The 21,037-nt window shown below is 38.9% G+C and overlaps 1 protein-coding gene across 3 annotated transcripts in view; it reads left to right on the forward strand.

Annotated features, from left to right (window-relative positions):
- The window catches only part of CPNE4 (copine 4), a 293,591-nt gene that overhangs the window by 158,449 nt on the left and 114,105 nt on the right, over positions 1 to 21,037 (forward strand). For all 3 annotated transcript variants that reach the window (XM_083825879.1, XM_083825877.1, XM_083825878.1), the window contains exon 3: positions 17,249 to 17,428. In XM_083825879.1, the coding sequence (XP_083682005.1) occupies positions 17,249 to 17,428 (180 nt within the window). The remainder of the gene's footprint in view (positions 1 to 17,248; positions 17,429 to 21,037) is intronic.

Here is a 21,037-nt window from a genome sequence, read left to right on the forward strand (position 1 = left end):
TTTCTTTTCTTTTCTTTTCTTTTCTTTTCTTTTCTTTTCTTTTCTTTTCTTTTCTTTTCTTTTCTTTTCTTTTCTTTTCTTTTCTTTTCTTTTCTTTTCTTTTCTTTTCTTTTCTTTTCTTTTCTTTTCTTTTCTTTTCTTTTCTTTTCTTTCTTTTCTTTCTTTTCTTTCTTTTTTCCCTAAAAACATGAAGAAAAGAACTTTAAGAAAAGTGGTATTTTGTCATTTTGGATCCTCATGAGAGGTGCCAAAACTCATTTACTTGCAGCAAAATCAAAAGAATTGGTGACACTGGAAAGAATGGAAAAGATTATTGCAATTAAGTTTGTCATGCATTTACTAATTCCCTGGCCTACCTTCCTCCCATCCTCTCTCAGCAGTATCTGAGCGGAAATTTGTGCAACTCCCAGGATAAATTCCATGCAACCCTCTTTGCTTGTGTTTCCTCTCTGCTCCCACACCTTGGAGGTGCCGAATGCTCTTGCAGGAAACCTCCAAGCTGGGTTGTGGCTGTTCTGCTACTCACTAGTTTGGATGTGACCTTCAAAAGTGCTGAGCACTTGCAATCCTCTCAGGAATCAGTTGGAGCTCTGGGAGCTCTGCAGCCCTAAAAATCAGACTGCACATAACTTAGTGAATGAGCCCTGAATCAAAGATGCCTGAAATAAATGGCCATTGTTGAATATATCTAGTCCTAAGAGATTTGATTTGTACAAATGCAGCAAGTGATGTTAGAGACAAAATAAAACTTTCAAACTGGGAGAAATGTGAAACCATCCTTTAGTACCAATAAAATAAAAGCTAAGGTAGAAAATTGAAGTAGACAAATAGAAGAAGGGTAAAGACCAGGTGTCTCAATCTCAGGGAATAATTAATTGATTGTACTGTTTTCTTCACGTTTTTCAACATGACTGGATAAAAAAGGCATTCTCCTTGAGCTGCTTTCTTTTGATGAAATAAAAGGGTTGTCCTATCAAAAAAAAGAGAGCAGAAATTTATTAGAAAGGGTAGCTCTTAATGCAAAACAAATTGGCCTTCTGGAGATGCAGATTGTTTGAAGACGAGTTGCATCTCTGTTGTATCTCAATATTGACATATGTTTTATCATGGTTGTTATCAGCTTCACCTGGTTCTCTCTATTTGAAGCTGAAGAGAGCAGTGTATGTCTATGACAATTTTTCCTTCATACCATTGCCTTTTTATTCTACCAGAATAGTAATGAGATAGCAGGATGAACAATGTTTCACTCCGGATTGTATCGTGGGAGCTTCATCTTTCTGCTGTCACTTTTCCCTAGCCTTTATTCCTCTCTAGCCATGCTAGCTAATCACCTGTCTTCTCCTCATTTCATGGTATGCCACTCTGCTAGACCATTAATGCAGTTGCTTCAGCCTAGCAGCATGTGGATCCTGTATTCGTATCTCAGTACGCAAGGAGACTCGGCTCAACAACCTCAGCTGAAGTGCCATGTTGGAATAAGTCATTCAGTGCAGTATGGTGAAGTGTGTTTCAGGGTTGGCAGCTGGAGCTCCAAGCACACAACAGACTGAGACGGAAGGGATTACAGACAGGACTTCTCACACACATGCAGCAACCTACCAGTGCCCCATCAGGGACAGAATCATTGTTTGAATGGTTATCAGGGCTCTGTCACCGAAATCTAAGCAGAGACAATACTGTTAGGATATATGCAAGCTGTGTCCTCCATGCTGCTCTTGTTTTCCACTGTGTGGTTCAGCCAAGATTACTCTCATATTTGATCACTACAGGGAGATATATATATATATATATATATATATATATATATATATATATATATTTACTTTGCCAGTCTTTGGAAGGTGCTAAAGGTTCTGCTGTACTGTACCTGAGAGTACATAATGCCAGTCTTGGTTAGATAGGTGGCAGCCTCGTGGAGCTTTTCACAAGAGTACGTCTCAGTGAAGATGCATAAGTGTATTGCTGTAAATCTCTTCTAAATGGGAAGAGAATGCAAGAATGTGTTTCCTCTTCTGCCTTAAACCTTCAAAACAGTAACAATTTTCTTTAGTCATCCAGGTCTAAAGATAAACTTTCATCCAGCATTATTTACAGTTCTCATTTTCACTTCAAAAATGCCATGATGCTCAGAGAAGATATTGAAAAGAAGGCTTGTCAATCGGAATTTTAGAAGGGATATGTCAAGAACAGGTATTGAAATTATTTTTGGATGGAAGCATTGGGTATGCTTTCTGAATATATCAATTGAAAAACAGCATGACTAAAATATATTAGCATATTACTATGCAGAAAGGCCAGTTTAGAAAACATCTGTTTTATGCAAAACCCTTGAATGCATTTCACAATGCAGATACATAATAGCAGTGCTACTGATTTCCATTGTTTTCCATTTCCATTGTTTAGCAAGACATGAAAATGCATATTAGAGTTTTGTTGACTTCAAAATTACTGGCATCATGCAAAGACCTCAGATACATACACCATGAGAGAACTGAAATCCATTTAGAGCTTTCTTTTGCTTGTTGCAGGTTTAGTTTCACTGAAAGGTGAAGCATGGAGAACCTTACTGCCAAATGTAGTATTTCTTTGTGATTCGAGTACGGCAGCCTCTTTGGAGAAGAAAATATTTGTTCATATTTAGTTGCATTTGACTTTTTTATTTTTTTTTATTTTATTTTTTTAAGTGGACAAAATGCAGGACATTTTAGCCAAAATGTCTCTCAGTGATGTGTTCCATCCCAGAGGCAGCTCTCAGCCTTTCAGCAGTGTCGGCAAAATTAATTTTTCCCACCCTATGCATAAAGGCAAGGTGGCTCATGAATTACTTAGTGACTAATTAAATAAGTTCCATCACCCTGGTCCCCTGAGGCAGGTGGCATTGCAGCCTGGGGAAGGGGAAGTGTGAGGGCTGTGGACAACCTTGGGATTACCTTTTACAGGACTGTGTGCTCTGTATGCTGTTGGCTCTTTGGCAGTTAAGTTAAAACCATATAGTGCCGGGGCTGAACTGTCTCATTGTGGAATATACAGATTCTGCATCAGGAAATGGCTCTTCTTTGAAGTTGTCAGTGATCAGGTACATAAAATGTACCCTTTGTACTTGGTGTGTAAATCCCCAACTCCCTTTCCCTTATTGTGTGCAGTAATGTAAGGGGATGAAGAAAGAAATTGGAAGGTATAATTTCACCTTGATTGAATATACCTTGTCTTAGGTTCATCTCTTCATGCTATTAGACCTGTATTTTCTTAAGCTTACCACCTAAATAAGAAAGGAAAGCCTTGAAGTGAGTTTTCTTTGAGCCATGGAATTATTACCACCTTTTCAGACTGAATTAGTAAGTAAAGGTTTAATTAGCTTGTTGCTGGTCCGGGGACTGATTTGCCTCTGTATGGCACATCTGAAGTCTGTGCTATAAAGCAGGAAGAAATAATAGCTCTGACTGACAGGATCTGAAGGACAATGAGATTAGTTAGGAAATAAAGGGAGAGCCTGCAGAGATGGGAAATTGTTTAATTATAATGACTTGTTAGTAAAATGAAGTTTAGGGAAAAAAAATTTGGAGGAAGCACTGTAAAAACTGAATAATGTTAGAATCTTCTCTCTTGAATGAAAAATAATGAAAATACCCTCTGGAATGGAATGATGTATTTAATTAATTGATATAATTAGGGTGCTCTTGCAAATGCAGGCATAAGTGCTGAATTGTTTTTTTGTCCTTTACAGCCAATGAATTTTTGAAGACATTCAGTTATTTTCCTAAGAAATGACATAATTCTGTGTGTTGCCTTGTATCTGGTAAGGCACCTGATAAAGTAGAAAATCAGCTGCTGAAGAATATATCACAAACAAAGAAAACCTCCTTTCTGAGCTCAAAGCTCTGCTGTGCACAAAGGGAACTTCCTAATTTTTCTGTCCTTATCATGTCACATAACATGCTGCTAAAACTTTTGAGGGACTTACAGGATTTAGGCTCCCAACTACCTTGCAAATTCCAACTCTAGAGTAATACAATCATTAGCATAATATTGAATCACTATGGGGTATGTATAATTTATACCAATAAGCATGTATTTACAATACACAGAATATAATAGTAGGAGATACGGCTGGATACTTGGACTGCTTTTACTTAATGGTAGTACCCACAACACTAACACTTTCATTTATGATCAAATCTTGTGCTCAGTAGTTAAAAAGTCAAAGCGTAGCATACCTGCTGTTGCCAACAAGCATACAAAGGCTAGATTTGGTGTGCTCTGCTTATTTGTGCCTGCTTCACAACTATGCATATACCAACCAATTTTATAAATCCATCTCTGTGAATATAAAAGGTATTGACATGTATATGTGCTGTGTCTGTCTGATGTATGTGGGCATGTCAGGCATATTGTGTGAGAGCAACTGCAAGACACAATGCTTTCCAGGAGGGCCTGCAGCTGTTAGAGTAAGCAGCTGCTTGCTGCTCAAAGTGGTTGTGTGAGCAAGCCAGATTTAGTAAAAAAAAAAAAAAAAAATGGTCCCTGTATGTAATAGGTCCCTGACTGCGGTCATTCTCAGGGAAGAGAAAATTGTGGTCATCTCAGGTTAATATCTTATATCTTTGGGTAGCATGCATGTACATCAGGCTTAGTTACAAGATTTGGGTTTTTTAGAAACCTTTTTGAAATACATATTCGCAAATAAATACATGAACCATAACTCACTGAGATCCTTCAAGACTAGTGCAAACCCAACAGACCCTGAGTTGGGAATCTGATAGGATGCTCTCTGCAAAACTGTAATATAGCTCAGCTACACTTGATCCCAGCTTCTCATCAGTTCGTTGTGTACTATTACACGCTAGAATATGTGCATATGGGTGTAACTGGGCTGAAAAACAAATAATGCCACATTCTATTGCCCTGTTATTTTGTGTGATAGCTCACAGAAAGGATTCCACTAATGTTCCTAGGTAACGGATCAGGCCTTTGGGCAGTTATAGTTTCAGCAAATGGCAACCCCCTTGACAAGTTTTTTTTTTTTAAGATGTGTGTGTAAAAGAAAAGAAAGAATGAGAGGTGCTTATCATGGACATGAGTCACAAGAAATCTGTTATTTTTCTTGGCAGCCATTCCAGCACAAGGTCCAAATTCCCCAGTTGTGTGGGAAGACAGGAGTTGGTTTAATAGACCTTTTAAATGGTTACTTTTGGTATAGGAATTCAGGAAAGCTTGATAAAGCGGTGTGTATCTTTAGTAGTAGTGCATTGCCTTCCTGCTGCTAATACCTCAATGATATAATTGATTTAGCAGTTGAATTGCAACACTAAAAGTTAATTAATAAATCTTTAATTATGAGCACTTCATTAGCAAATGAATTTCTTAAACTAACAACTTGACTAGGCCTGTATCAATTGACATAATTCATTAACCCGTATGAGAATCCATATTAGTTATGCTTAACTTACCTGAGTGTATGAGGCTGGAGATCTTTCTCAGTATAAATAAATTATCAAATTACTATTTATAGTCAGTTAATTAAAGAGCAAATTACTGAAGCAGTGTAGATTCCCTACTTGGTATAATGTAATCCCACTGATACTCAGTGAGCAAAGGATCTTCCCATCACTTTATTCTTCCCTGTCTTCAGTTACCTGCAATTTCATGAGAAATGCTATGATGCCAGATTTCTCTCCTTCTGGCCAATCTTGGGCAGTCACATGCTCTTCTGAAGGCCTCTTTGCAGGCTTAATTACTGCTCAACAGCAGCGAGCATCTGCACTTCTGTATGAATGTGCTGGCACTACACACAGTTGTCGAAATTCTAGTAAATCTCTTGCCCTCCAAGACAGCAAGTGAAGAAGAAACATGTATTTAACTGCTGTGGAAACCATTTGCCCAGGGTGCAAGTACCTAAAGGTGGCAATACTGTCAATTAATTCTGGAACTCAGTTTTGGTATAATGAAAGGTGGAATTAGCAAATAAATACTTCGCATCCAGATTGGAGTACGTTTTAATGCATTTCTTTGTAGCCCAACACTGCAGCAGAGTCCAGTTGTGTGCCACACTGTTCTGGCAATGAACTGAGGACTCCCTAGCAATGGCATTTGGGAAAAAAAAAAAAAGAGAGAGAGAGAGGCTTTCAGATACCTGGCAGATTTTAAATCATATTCTCTGAACAAGTCATGTTGTAGCATTTTTTGTTGCTGTCATTCAGGCAAGGGTCCTGCGTTGCATTGGGAATCAAAAAAAAAATAATATATATATACATATATATATATATACACTAATCAAAATTTACTTTGAAACTAAAGAACTTAAAATTTAGCTGATCAGGAAACATTAAAATACCATCTCTATTGGGGAAAGCAGTTAAGTAATGCATACATTCCTTGATAAAAAGCTGTCCCTTCTTGCACAAAAATAACCAACAAAACTTTGTATCTCCCTACCAGCAGACTGAAAATGAGCAATCAGATAACAATGAAATTGAAACTGTCAGTGAAGACCTGTATTCCCAAGGCTCACTTTCTAAGTGAGGGGAAACTGTGTGGAGAATATATGGCTGAAAATGAGCTTTCAAATGGCTGCATAATGCACTGACTTTCAGCCCCCTGTCAGGCACCGCACTGCCTGCTAGCATTCTATGGCTAATAGAAAGTGAAGCTAAATGGTATGATATATAAATATTTTTGTTGCCACTTTGAAGAACCAGTCTTGTCCTCTACAAAAAGTCTGTGTCCTTAGGGACATGCAAATTGAAAGAAGATTGAATTGAAACACTAGACCTAAAAAGAAGGTTGGGTAATAATAAATGGCAATTTTCACAGCATTTGAACATCTGGACTGTATGTGGAATATAATGTAAAGGAAGATTTAGCATCCAGGCTTCAGGGCTCAGCTTTGAGGTAGCATTCTAGAGTTTTGAATGAAAAACTTATTTTATTTTTATGCCAATGAAATTGCATTTGAGTGGGTCTCAGCACCTTATCCCATGAACCGATGCAGTTCATTACCCACTCGTGTTGATGTTCGCTGAGTGCTTGTTAGATACTCAGGGAGCACAGCACGTGGGTATCTCCTTCCACTGAAAGATCTCTGTGAGGCCCTTCTTCAGTGCTCGTGGCTGGGTTGGGATGTGTTGGCTACCTCAGAAGCAGAACTCTTTATTTCCAGAGTTTGGATAGCTGTCAATGTTTGATTGTTACGGCTATGAAGGCCTTACCAGAGTAAGACAAAGGGAAGAGTAAGATAAAGGGCTTTGATGTGAGTAATTCCATTTACTGTCTGAACCCTCTAGCAGGAGTAGCATAATCATTGCTTGTTTCAATTTAATGACTCTGCAGGAGCTAAACTGGTACAGGCGAGAGCGCAGCTCTCTTACTGCTGCCAGCTCCAAGACACACCTCAGTCCATGGCCACGGTCACACTGGAAGGAATGGTCTCCGGAATATTGTCTCCTGCAGCTGCTGGCCTTGTGCAAAGGCAGCCTCAGGGAGATGGCTGGACACCCCCACAGGGATGGGAGAGCCTGTGGCAGCAGGAGAGAGGAGGCACTGGGGCTGGGAGCCCAGGGCTCAGAGATGCCACTCTTTCCCTGTTATGGAAGTACTGTCTGGCTTAGCTTCTGCTCCTGCTGCATGTCCCTGATCTTATATTCTGCAAGGAGTAGACTTTGTCCAGGTGACAGAAAGATTGGGTTTTGATATAAATTTATATTTAAATCATAGAATCAATTACGTCTATATATTTATATCTCTGTCAAGACTGTGCACTGACATAAGCAAACTTGAAGCATTAAAAGTGTGCTTTCAGTAGATGAAAACTCAAGCAGACCAGCTGGAGTCTCATGGAGCTCCTCAATATTTTTTTAAACTTTGACTTTAAGTCATGTGTATCCATTTAAGATGGGTGTTAATACAGAAAGGTAGCTCTTGAGCTATAGTAATTTGCCGTATTTGGTAGACAGCATTGAAACCGGAGGGACAGCGGTAATTCACATTTAACAGAAGTCTGCCCAAAACACTTCTGAGTGGGAACAAATGATTTCAGAGAGAGACAGGGAGGGTTCTTTGGGCAGCTTTTGGAAAATCACCTGTTACTGACACTGTGACCACAGCAGAGGCTCCTATATGAAAATGTCCCCACAGCAGATAAGAGCATTAAAGTTCTGGTATAGCATTTACACTAAGCAGTAGCTCTCTTTGGGGAGTGCCAGTTCCATCTCAACAGGCTGGTATTACACTACAAATTATTTCATGTACCTCAAATTAAGTAAAGTAACAATCGTTGTAAAAGTCAAGGCTTTAAAGCAACTAGTTGTTTCGAAATGTAAGCCTAAATTTTTGGATCTCCATGAGGGTGTTTTGTTATCTCTGGCTGACAGCTTGTAGCTAATTATGAGGACAATTCATGGTTTAAGAAGTCATACTGCTGAAAGAGCTTGCACAATCCCCCTACTAAGGCATGAGCCCTTACCAGGGCAACGGTAACAGGGTCTGAAAGACCAGAGATCCCTGAGCAGCTGGGGGAAGCCACTCCTGGAGGCTCCAGCTTCTGCCTTGGCTCAAGGAAGGACAAAATCCTTATGCTGTTTTACAGGAAATTCACAGTCTCACGAAGAAGTTGCCCAAGTCTTTTCTGCATACCTGAAGTGACATTCTCTCTTCAGATTTGGTCTTCTGATCTCTATCAGGGCTCAGGATATTACACATAAAAATTCAGAATTACAGATGTTCCCATGTTAAATGCAACAAAATGTAAAAAATCTTCTGGAAAAGCCAGTTATTACTATCTTGCTAAGTTACCACGGTCCTTTCAGTGTTCTGTCCACTTAATCATTGTTCATTGGAAAGACCTTAATTTACACTGAGTTAATGATACACTCTAAAGAGAATCATGCTTTTCGGGTTCACTGAAATGTTCTTTAACTGGCTCTTCAAAACTGGCTGGAATATTCACAGTGCAGCAGCTAATGCAAGAAGTATTGTCCTTTATAACCCAAGGTCAAGAGACAGAAAAAGCTTCATGTTTTACAGATTTTACATACTGAAAATGTTCTGCAATTAGGCTCAGAGAAGGTGCTACGCTTAAGTTTGTCCTCAGTTAAAATTTCAGAGTTGGAATTCTTTGCTCTTCCATGTTTTATGGTTTTATGCCAAATCCTAATTCATAGGATACAAATGAAAATTGCAACACATGAAAACAGAACAAAGGGGGAAACCACATAGGAAAGTTAATAGCCTGGTGGTTAAGGTGGTCACCTGTGAGAGAAGGGACAAAAGTTAGCATTTCTGGTCTGAATCAAACATAGCAGAGACCTTGGTCTGAATCTCTGATGTCCAGGAGAAGCAGCTGAGTTATTTTCAAATTTTTCTGGGCCTAAGTTTCACCAAAACTATGTGGCTAGCAAAGCCTTCAGAATTATTGTTTAAACTAAGTTCATGCTCCAGTGGAACTTTCACTGGAAAAGTGAAAGATGGTTACCAACTAATCATCTACATACTTACTGCTACACTGCAATTATGACTCATCCCTCCGTTAACCACATGTGCTTTGCATAGTTGATTACTATGTGTATATGTTAGATACTTTTCATTTTAGTCCTAGGAAAAATTAGTCTTCTAGTCCTTTTGTCTTACAAGGCATTTTATCTTTTTAATATTTTAAGTGTTTTTAATATTTTAAACACTTTAATATTTTTCTTAAAATCAATATAATGTTAATTAACTTTAATGATAACATGTTAATATTTAATATTTGTATGTGGTGTTAAAAATACTTCGTTGTTTTTTTTTTTTATTATTATTACTTGGAAGGGTAATTTTTAAATATTGATGGTAGGAAATAGTGGGTCACAATCTACCCAGATTGTATCAGTCTAATCCAACTGAAGCTGTTGAAGAACCATGGCAGAACAGGAATCCCAGAACTGACAAACACAGATGGAGTCCAATCAGCAATGTTATCACGAAAGCAGTCAAAGATCCAGGGGGATTACATGAAAGTCTCCCAACGTAGCAACAATTTTAATTAGTTTGCTTTCATTGCACTCCATACAGTGACTAAAAATCATTGCTGTGGCCCAGACTTGGGATTTGTGACATTAGGATGAAAAGACTTTAGCAACCTTTAACTCCCTAAACTAAAATTATGTATGTACAGCCTTCAGAGTAGGTGTATGAATGTATTAGGTGAGTGCTAGCTTTTTATCTCCTATATCAGATTTTCTGAAGAACAAAGAGACCATTGTACTTTCCAGTCTTCATGCAACCTAGAAAGCTCAGACATACCAAGGAGGTCAATGATAATTCCTAGAAAGTGGGGTTTTGTAGCCTACCCAGAGATCTCTTTTATTCCAGAAAACTGGAGATTCCCTTGGCCCAAGGGCTCCCAACCAGTTTAGGTCCTGCTTTTTTCATACTGGGTAGCATCACTCCCATCCCTCTTGAAATTATCTCTGTGTTCAGCCCTTGAATAACATTAACTGGTTGTTAGCACTGCACATTCCACATTGTTTTACAGGTTTTATAGACTTAAGAATTTGAGGTTGCTCAGCTGAGACTCTGAAATCTATACTGGCTTGTAGTCTTCCAGGGATCAGTATAGATCCTCTAGTGCAATATTGCGTGCCTCCTAAGGTATTGTAGTTATTATTTTGTTTCTGAGTGGATGAGAAAAAATGTATGCAAGCAGTTGTAAACAATGACATTTCTCTTTTCTTTTCAAAGCTATGATTTTATAAAGCAAACTCCATCCAGGAATTTCTCAAAGAATTTGTACATAATATACATTATTAATTATCTCAGTTTCCTGGTTAAGAACAATAAAAAGTAACTGAGAAAGATGAGGAATTAAGCAGAGGACAGTTGTTGGCTGTGAACAGAGAAATGGGCTTCCTTAACAAAGAACTTTCCAAATAAGAAATAATGCTACTTCTTTGCTATCACCTCAGGGACTGGAGCCCCCTGAGGCCTGGGCTGTTCCTCTGTCTTTGTTTTTCCAGTGCTTGTCAGCAGGCCTTCCTGGTCATGACCGGGAGGTTTACAAGCTATCTAGTATTTATATCACATAAATAAAATAAAATACTTGCAGATAATTTCCAGACCATTCATGGTAAATGCTTCTCTTCCAGCCAATCTGTGGCCAAAAGCATTTTGCCAGTGTTGTCAGGATTTTCCTTAGATTTGATCTCCATCACCTAAAAAGAGTTAAAGGTCTGCTGGTTTCTTTTCACTGTTTTCAAACATAAATTAAATTGAAAACAAGGGCTATAAATTATAGTGACCTTTGGGATGACTTTTTGTTTGTGGAATAGAGATGTGATGGTGCGAAAGTGATGTTAATAAAAAATATTAATAACATCCTCAGGAGCTGCCAAGCAAAGTGTAAATTGCTTTCTGCTTGATATCAAATTTTCATGTAAGGTACTGTATCATGGAAATTTTCAGTCTTGTTAGAATTCAGATGACCTAAAAATAATGCTACCCCTTTACCTCTGTACATTTTGTCATCTCAGCTGACAAATGTGATTTTTCTGGATTTAATCAGCATTTTATAATGGCTTTTGCTGAAAATACAGCCTTTTGTTTTTCCCTTGGTGGTCTATAAAATGTGTGGGGAACAGTAAATTCAATTTTTTGGTCTAAGAACTTGCTGAAATAACAGCCACAAAGAGTGTGCTTTGGCTAAATAGCTGCACCCACACTCTAGTGGAATTTACATGTTTATGGCTTTTCAATTGTTTTTTTGTTTTGTTTTGTTTTGTATTGTTTTTTAATTAAGAAAAAACACCAAAGGAAACGCAGGACAAGAAGGACAAGAATAAGTTTTAAGATCATGGTTCTGTAGACCAAAGATTTTTGTTAGCTCATTAGGCAGCCATATCATAACCAGCTATAGCATTCCCATGCTTTTTCATGAGTGATCAAAATTTCACAATCTTCTTTTGATGAGAAGACAATGAATTCTCCACAGCCCTTTGACTCTTGGCTGCTCAAAGGTGATACCTCAAAGATATCAAGTAACATCCACTTAAAATTTGGGGGGGGGGGGGGGGGGGGGTTGTCCTAGTTATGTGTTTACAAGAAATAGCTGCTATCTATTTGTTCTCCATTCTATCTGTCCAGGATGAGTGAGTCCTCCACAGAGCTGACCTGTGCTAAATGCTCGTGCAGAGCCTTGAGGCACAGAGCTCCAGGAGTTAGATAACTCTCTATTTCCCTGGTTCCCAAGGGCATAATAGGAAAGCTGTGTTTATGGTCATTTTTAAGCCTTAGATACCAGGTGAACTTCACCAGAGTGAACTTCTGCCTGATCCTTGTTCATCCTTTGTATGTAATAGCTTATACTTCATCTAATTTTGATAGCAAAAGAAAAAAAAATCCCCTCAGGCTGGCTTCTTCTCCTTTACTTCAGTTTTCAACTGAAGGTAGAAAATGGAGAGGAGATCCTCAGCCTGTACTTTAACAACTGTGCTACTTCCATCAGTGTAATTATAGCTAGGATGAAGAATTTTCCTCATGGAAGTTACCAAGTTTATCACAGTTTTACAGAGCTCACTGCTTTTCTGTAGCTCACAGAGGAAAAGATGCAAACAGCATGAGAAGCCTGAAATTTATTATTTGTTCATCTGTCCTTTGAGTTTTCTTTAATTTGATGTTGTCTGACTGCAAAGGCAGTTCTGTAGTTCTTCAGCTGTGATGGTGGATAGATGGGAAACCAGGAAAACACTTCTGCTAACTGTCCATGCACAGCAAATAATACTGAGAGAAAGCTTTCAGACCTGGCTTCCAGCTTCCTCTGGATTTGATGGGAGGATTCAGAAGGCCCAAAGCAAAGCCTGGTAAGGTAGATAAGATTAACCTGAAGAAACAGAGAAGAAATAGTAAGAAGGTTAGGGATGCCTGTTTGATTCTGTTGGCTGGAATGCCTGCAATAACCTAATCAAACCTCCAAAGTTTGGGGTAGGAAAAGGTCTTATGGTCCTAGAAGTCCTTTTCAATATTTTAGTTCGTTCTACTGAGATGGAGCTTTATGCTGTGGAGGCCTACTTTGGTGTTTGTATGTCATTCACAGTTCCCTAAGGGGAAGCTCACAGGGTGGCTGCATCCAGATGGGCCTGCCAAGTAATCCTAGCTAGTCAGCAGGGTGCCGCCTTCTGTGGAGTGACAAGGGCCTAAAGAGATGAAGAGGGAAAGCAGCATGAGTCCATCCCGGGAGGGGAAGATGCAAGTCCTTTTTTCTGTATAAATTGTCCTTGAAGGAAATGTGCTGCTAAAGCTGTACCACAAAGCAGATGTTCAGACCCTGGTGGCAGCTGAAGCACTGCTCTTTTTAAGGTCAGTTTTAGCTGATGACACAGCTGAAAGGTGCATGTTGCTGTCCATTCTTTCTTCTGAAAAATCATCCTGCTTTAATGAATTGGAGAAATTCCCTGTTCCAGCAAAGTCCAGAAATAGCAGATGGCTCAAACGTCAGGTGTCAACAAATCCAAAAGCTGTGGGCATGACCCTTGTCTGTGTCCTGAGAAATCCACCTGCCCTCAGGGTTAGGTTGCCCAAGAGTTCCATGTTCTCTGTAACAAGAGAAAAAGTTTAAGTGCTGCTTGTTTGTAGCATGCTGTTGTTGAACTTAAAAGCTCTCTTCAGCAAAAGTAATGGAAATCTAATATGGTTGATGGTGTTCATCATTCTGTTTTGGCATGCAGGTGATGTCTTGTCAGCTGCTGGTTGATGTCTCGTCAACTGGACTTGTGCTCAGGGCTAGACTCTCTCTCTGAAGCATATCTCCAGATTTCACTTCAGTGAATTTACTGAATTGCTCTGCTCACCCGTGCTTCTCTAGCATGAATCAAACCTGATGGTTACTGGTGCTCAGCCCTGCAGCACGGTAGTGAAAACGAGGGAATGGAGCCGGACTTCCTGTGCTAAGGACTGTGTTAGACTTTCTAGGCAACGCATAGAGTAACTGTGAAATACTGCTGACAAAGCAGACTGGGAACAGGGCAGACTAACAGGGCTTAATGCTATTGTACGCTGCTTGCTGCTGAGAGGGGAATGAAGAATTTTCTATCACTGTGGAGCTGTTGGCATTGCTTCTTTCGATATAGATTTTTCTCATGTAATCCAATACTCTGACATGCTGGCTTGATGTATCATCTCAATAATGTGGGAAGACTGGGGAAATTCAGTGGAATGGCTTTATTTCAGTACAGTGTCTGTCAAGGGAAGGTTGTCAGTCAGTCACAGGCTGGAAAAAGCAAACAGTGTCCTACTGCTATGCGAGACTGAAATTCTTAATGTCACTGTGGCCAGACCTGTGCCTCCATTTTCAGGCACTTCACTCCATTGAGCAGTCACATATTTAACCTGTGTTGAGCATAAGTATAAATCTGCATTTCACAGTGGAGAGCTGTTTCCCCACATCCCAGCAGCAGTGTGCCAGAGATGAGGAGAAACAATGACAGAAAAACTTCGGTTACTGCTTGAGGAGAGCTGCCATACCAGTTAAACAATTTAAATGATTTGGTTGCCATTAAATTAGCATTTTACACGGCTACAAGGAATGAATTTAGGAGATTACAGTGGTTATACAGAATAGTTTAAAACAGAACATTTAAATGTTTTAATTATGGGATCTCTTGCTTCACTGTTTCATGAAATGACTGCTCTTCTGCAAGTGGATCAAATCACTTTCCACTTAGAAGAGATCTCAGGACATCCCATTCAACTGACTGGATACCTGAAGTAGTGAGTATTTCATGTTGTAGCGGTTAGAGAGAATTCAAGCCACTTTAATACCAAGTAGAGATCAAAAATTTTTTGAAATAGTCTTAGTACCTGAAGTAAGGTATCTAAAATCCTTTCCTACTTACATTATTCTTATTGTGCTTTGCATCATTGTTATCAGAACCATCATTTTTTGCCTAGACTAAGCAAAGGGATTAAGAATTGAGCTTGTAAGTAAGGCTGCTTTCTTTTATGTGATGGTTTTGTCATAGTCAGAGCACATTGACACAGCCATGTGAGGAGACAGCACTGGTACCACTGGTTTGCATCTGTTTGATGACTGGTAGCACCTGTTTGATGATTAACTAAGGGATTTCAGCTGTTAGAGCTGTCAATCTGACACCTTTCATGAGCACTAAAATAAATCTCTGCTAACAGGAACTGATGATTTTTTTTCCCACTTTTGATTTACTTGACTCTTTGTGTCCTTGCCGATAACTACTAGCAAGGCTAATGTGTTATAAACTCTGAAAAGTGAAGCAAGTGGCTGTCATTTTTTGCACAACAGATGCTCCTGATCAGGAATCAGACAAAGGATCTCATCACTCTTCCTCTGAGCAATTTAATTTGTCCGTTCCATGGCACACCAACCACCTCCTGTCTTGTGACTGATGTGCCCAAGTCCTCCTTCGTTTTAGGATCAGTTCTTTTAATCTTATAGAATTATCAGGGTTTTGTTTTTATTTTGTACCAAAGCAAAGAGCCTGAGAAAAAGAAAATTGCTTCCTTGCTTTCGCTGTCACCAGTAATGCATCATAATGAAAAGTAGCAAAGACCTACTTCAAAAATAGGAAACCCAAGTACTGCATTTTAAGAGAACTGGAAAACACTCAGAGAGCGCTTTTTTTTTTTTTTTAGGAATTAAGAATGTAGATTCATTGGTGTTTCTTCAGCAGTTGTAAGGCTTGGACGTAGTGGTAAGCAGCATATAATGCATCAGATTCTTGTAATGCTACTTGGCGAGGTAGAAAAATTGATATATTTTTATGAAAAGTTGTTTGCTATCTATCCAGTTCTCTACTCCTTAGTCGTGCAAGTTGTCCAAAATGAGTAATTTCTTGGGGTTTTGCTTGCTTTTTCACTTAGTTTGATAAAACTGTATCACTCTGCTGCTCTTCTGTAGTGATGGATTGGCACTGCTGGAGATGTAAATTCTGTAGTTATTCTATAGTTAATTTCACAGTTATTATCCCTAGATAATCACAGAGCAAGTTATCCCATACCACTCTGCCACTGTTGTTTGCAATGACCACTTAGGGGAAACCCAGACCATATTTTTCATTGAGGGAAAGGAAATTTCTCATTGTCTCCCATGATCTCTCTGCTAAATCTAAGCGCAGAAATATTGCTGTGACCAGGAGGTTCTTTGAGTATATATGCTGAGCTAAAAATTGCTTAGCAGTAGGGAATGAGCTAAAGGTTGTTATTACCTTTGTTAAGTAAAATTAATGACATCTAAAGATATGAATATATGCTCCAAAGTGATCAAATTATGACCAGGTGGAGAAGATTTGGCCATCCAATAATAGACTAGCAGACTGTATGTGGCAAGTCATCTCCAAGCTAAAGTGAGGTATGCCAGCTTCAGTTGTCTTAGCTGTGCTAAAAACACGTCTTGGCTCAATTATTGTGATTAAACTGAAAGGGGATAACTTGCTGAGGCATGATAACTTTAACATATTTGATTGTTTGTCTCATTTGTTTTTAAATGGTTCCAATAAGAAAATAAGACCAGCTTGGTGAAGTAACAAGTCTTGTAGGGATTTAGTTCAAACCATCCTTATAGCATTTATAAGATTTTTCTCTTTTTTTCCTGACTGGCCAAATTCATCCTTAGTGTAGTTCTGTTGATCACAATTGAATTGTTTTGTAGATGGTTTTACGTGAATTTACTTTCCACAGTCTGTGCTATTGTCTCCACTGAGTTCTGTATTTTTGTGACATCTTCCCTCTGCTGGAGCTGACTGTGGCTGGATCTCTCTCAGCCTTCCTCTGTTGATCACATCCTCTCCTTCTGCCTGATTTAATATCCAAACATCGTTTCACTAAAAGCTGCCATTATAAGCTCCCTAGAATTGTCCCACCATCAATGGTTGGAGCAACACAGCCAGCACAAGACAGTTGCTTTGCTTGTGCTCAGCAACTGGCTCTGCCTTCTGTCTGATCTCATATACCCAGCTGGGGACAGTCATTGTTCACCCTGCAAAGGAGGCTGCACGCTGTGCCCTGTGTTCCTACCAAGACCTTCCAAAGATGTGCTGGAAGGGAGAGGCAAGGAAAGTTGGCCTTGCCTTGTGCGCACGGCCAGCCCTGCACAGAAAAGGCAGCTATGGCTATAGCTATGGCAGCTATGGTGCCTGTGGTCACGGTCACAGCTGTCAATCCTGATAACTGAGCAAAACTGTGTTTGAAGGACTCATCATAGTCCATCACTGCTAGAACGAGAAGCCACTCATACGACCTCTTTTCCATTTGGCAGGTTGACAGGACAGAAGTGATTCGAACCTGTATAAATCCCGTCTTCTCCAAGCTGTTCACAGTGGACTTCTATTTTGAAGAGGTGCAGCGGTTGAGGTTTGAAGTCCACGACATTAGCAGCAATCACAATGGGTTAAAGGAGGCAGATTTTCTTGGTGGCATGGAATGCACTCTTGGACAAGTAGGTATCACTGCTATTTTTTTCTCGTCACTAATGTTTTCAATGTATATGAAATATATCATTTGGTTAAAAGACTGATGGGTGAGATTTGTCATTCATGACAAAATTCTTAATCAGTGCTTTGAACAGGATAATTAAGAATTTCTGCTGGTTTGATTTACTGCTGTGTAGTGGAGCTTCAAGTCAGCCAGTTCTGTAGGAAACAGCATCAGCAATTGGCTGTGTACAGTAAAAGCACAAACTCATTATGTCAGTGCTAATAGATAGGCTGATTTGGGAGAAAGTTGTGGTTCCTAATGCTACATGGGATTTAAAGCAAGTTCCAAGGTTTGCTTACAAATACACTTTATTCACATAGTGTAGTGCCTGGTGATGTGGCAAATAGAGAGATAGAGTTGGATACATTTCCCTGACTCTCAGTCATCCTAAAGTTAGATGTCTAGACTAAGTTACTCTTCTGATTTCCATCTTCAGTTCAATGGAGAGAAACAGTTCCAGAGGTTGATTCATTCCACCTGAGACACCCATCATAGTATAGGATAAATTGCCTTCATGAGATACCTGTCTTTCTCCATCACTTATCAAGAGAGTCTAGACATCTGGCTTAGAGTACATACCTAACTTTTTTGGTGACTAAATTTAAGGGTGATGAGTCTTACCCCCAGGATCGATATCTAGAGGTTGTTGGAGCCAGGTCTGCAGCAAATTCTTATATTGCTGACTGATAGCATGCTACAGTGTCCCAGGTATCACAGAATTTATTTCCACCTGGCAGGCTTTTTGTTGTGTAGGGCCTTATAACACAGATCTCCGTTCTGTCCATAATAGTAATGCTGAGGATGGTCTCAGTTTCATTAAGCTGAGTGTAAACTGGGTTTCCAGTCTGTGGTCTGGTGTAGATTGGGTGGTGAGATCAAGCAGTGCTTTTGCTTAGATTATTTTTTTTTAGTGTTTCCACATAAACTTCTGCACAGTGTTACTTGCAATGGAAGATGCTGCAAAGATTTTGTTTCTTATTTCTCACCTTCTGTTGTTCCTTCAGCATCCACTGCACATTAATCCCTTTGTTTCTCTTCATGCTGTTGTTTAAGAATGGTCAAAGCCATTTGGATCAAACAAGCTGAAAAAGAAGTCTACTCAGTGAGAGAATTAATAAGAAATATATATATACCTACTAACTTGAGAGCTTAACATGAAAGTATTGGTAGTTAGTAAAGTCTGTTCTTTTTTGACAGACTTGTGGGTATTTTGTGGCCTTAATCAATGAAAATAAACTATTCCTGTAATGCCAAGGAGAATGAGAAAGAAAAAGTTATTACAATGTTTTTCTCTCCTAATTGACTTGAAAACGAGGGGAAAAAATGTTGTTGCTGCTGCCAGTAGCATAAACATGTCTTTATAATGATTTGATCTCTATAAGTAGCACACAGCTGGGTTGGTTGCAGTGTAATTTTAATGGTAACCAAGAAAAAATAATAACAGTGTGAAATCTGTTCACAGTAACATAGCCTCGAGGGCTCTTATCCATGCTTAGACTTTTTTGCTGTTTTATTTATTTATTTATTTTTATTATTCCACTTTCTAGTTTGTTTGTTTGTTTTAACTTTATATAGTTTCTCAACTGATTTTAAATCCCAAGTTGTTAGTGCTGGGATTGTCATCGAAGCAAAGCCATTATGAGGAGTTCAAATTGAAAATCTTACAGCACAAGCTATATATATGGAGCTTAGACTCAGATTTAGCTGTTTGTTTTAATTACTACATTTTTTTTATGATGATAATAGAGTCTTGGCTTTTCCTGAGCTATTTTTGACATGAATTTGTTGCTCTACATCAATTTAATGGCTGAATAAAATGCTGTGATTTTGTGATTTTGCGTGCTGTGTGTTCCTGCCTGTCAAATCACTTTCCCATTGCAAGTAGGTCTTATCTGTGACATCCAGACAGGCTGTAGATTTCAGGCATAGTCTGAAAGACTGATTCCCTACCTGCTCCACACGAATGTGCCAATTTCTTTTGCTCTGTTCTAGGTAATAGCTGATCTAGAAGAGATTCACTGTTACCTGGACCTGTTGGTAGATCATCATTTAGATGTATCGTAAACCTACATTTTTGCCCACATTATGTAATACTCCTACCTTAAAGAAAATTATCAGAGTAATACGTAGTGGGAAAGGCAAGAGAATGGTTATGCAGTAGGCTGACAGAAACTCTGTCGTTCTTTAGGAATACCAGTCTGGGTACATCTTACATGCAGCCTAATTAGTACAAGTCTATTGGAAATTTGGGATCTTGGATGAGAAAGATGGAGAAATGCAGTCCTTCGGAAAGTGTCGTTATTAATTGCCCTCTCCCAAATGCTGTAATGAATCTGTGTCCCAAGAGAGTAATAAGAGCTGTAGCCTGTTAGGTCCTGAACATACACTGTCCACGGATACCCTGCTGGATATTCAGCAACAATTTTCTCTACTGTTCCTGCTGGGACAAGCCAATTTTGTGCCTCTGCTGGTAAATAGTGTGGTTAACAGCATCCTGGCATGCAGTCAGTTATATCTGGACGTGAAGAAGAGATATGTCAACAGGCATTCCATATGCTGCAGTATTTATACGCAGTACAACAGCTAGTCATGGATAGATGCCTGCTGAGTGTACATAACAAAAACTCTGTGCACTAAATAAATACATTTCCTTAAAGTGGTTTGTTTTTTCATCATGATACTCAGGAGTTCCCCTTTCATATAAAACAGTAGCAGATCATCTCTTGAATATTTAGGGAGGGGTTTAAATGATGTTTTTTTTGTTTGTTTGTTTGCTTGCTTGCTTGCTGTTGTTGTTTTATTTTGTTTTAGAGTACTAAAAATCTGTTCCTTTCACTCTGAAAGGCTCCATTTACATTCCATTTTACCAGCAACTTCAGGGTGTCCTGGTAATGTGCTGAATTGCAGAATGCTAGCAAATATGTTCTGTGTAAAAGCTAGTTGCCAATTGGTATGCTAATAAGATCAAGAAAGCCCTAAAATATTAGAGAAGGTACTAAACTTGAAAGTTCAAACAAATTTTTCTCAGTTAGTAGCATCATCTTAAAATGTGGTCTGTTTTTATAGTAGCTTATAAAATGGAGTTTCTTAAGGAACTTTACATTGACAATAAGTACTATACTCTAACCAATTAAGCTTTCCAAGCTGTATTATTTATTACTTAAATAAAGTGAAATTGCCAAATAGTAGGTTAAGATGCATAACAGCAGACTGTGCTTTTTAAAAAAAAATGTTAATATTTTTCATGTTGCAGTTCATTTCTAAGTAACTGTATAAAAATATCTAGTATCTATCAATACCACTTTTTAGCAGTTAATGAAGTGGTACAGTCCTATGGCATACAGAATCATACACTTAAGCAAAGATACTATATGGTGTTGTGCTTTTAACCTAACAAAGATTGTTTTGAATTTGAAGCATACTTGTGAAATTCTGGAAGGTTTTTGCTGCATGTGACCACTCTCTTCACTTGGAGCGTGAGTGTTGGGATAGAGCAGTGGTTTGGCACTGTGCTTTCCACTGCAGTGTTAGTGCCTTGGGATGCTCCATCAGGTTCTGCATCTGACTTGGT

The sequence above is a fragment of the Anser anser genome, assembly GCF_964211835.1.
Source record: "Anser anser genome assembly, chromosome: 2".
NCBI lineage: Eukaryota > Metazoa > Chordata > Aves > Anseriformes > Anatidae > Anser > Anser anser.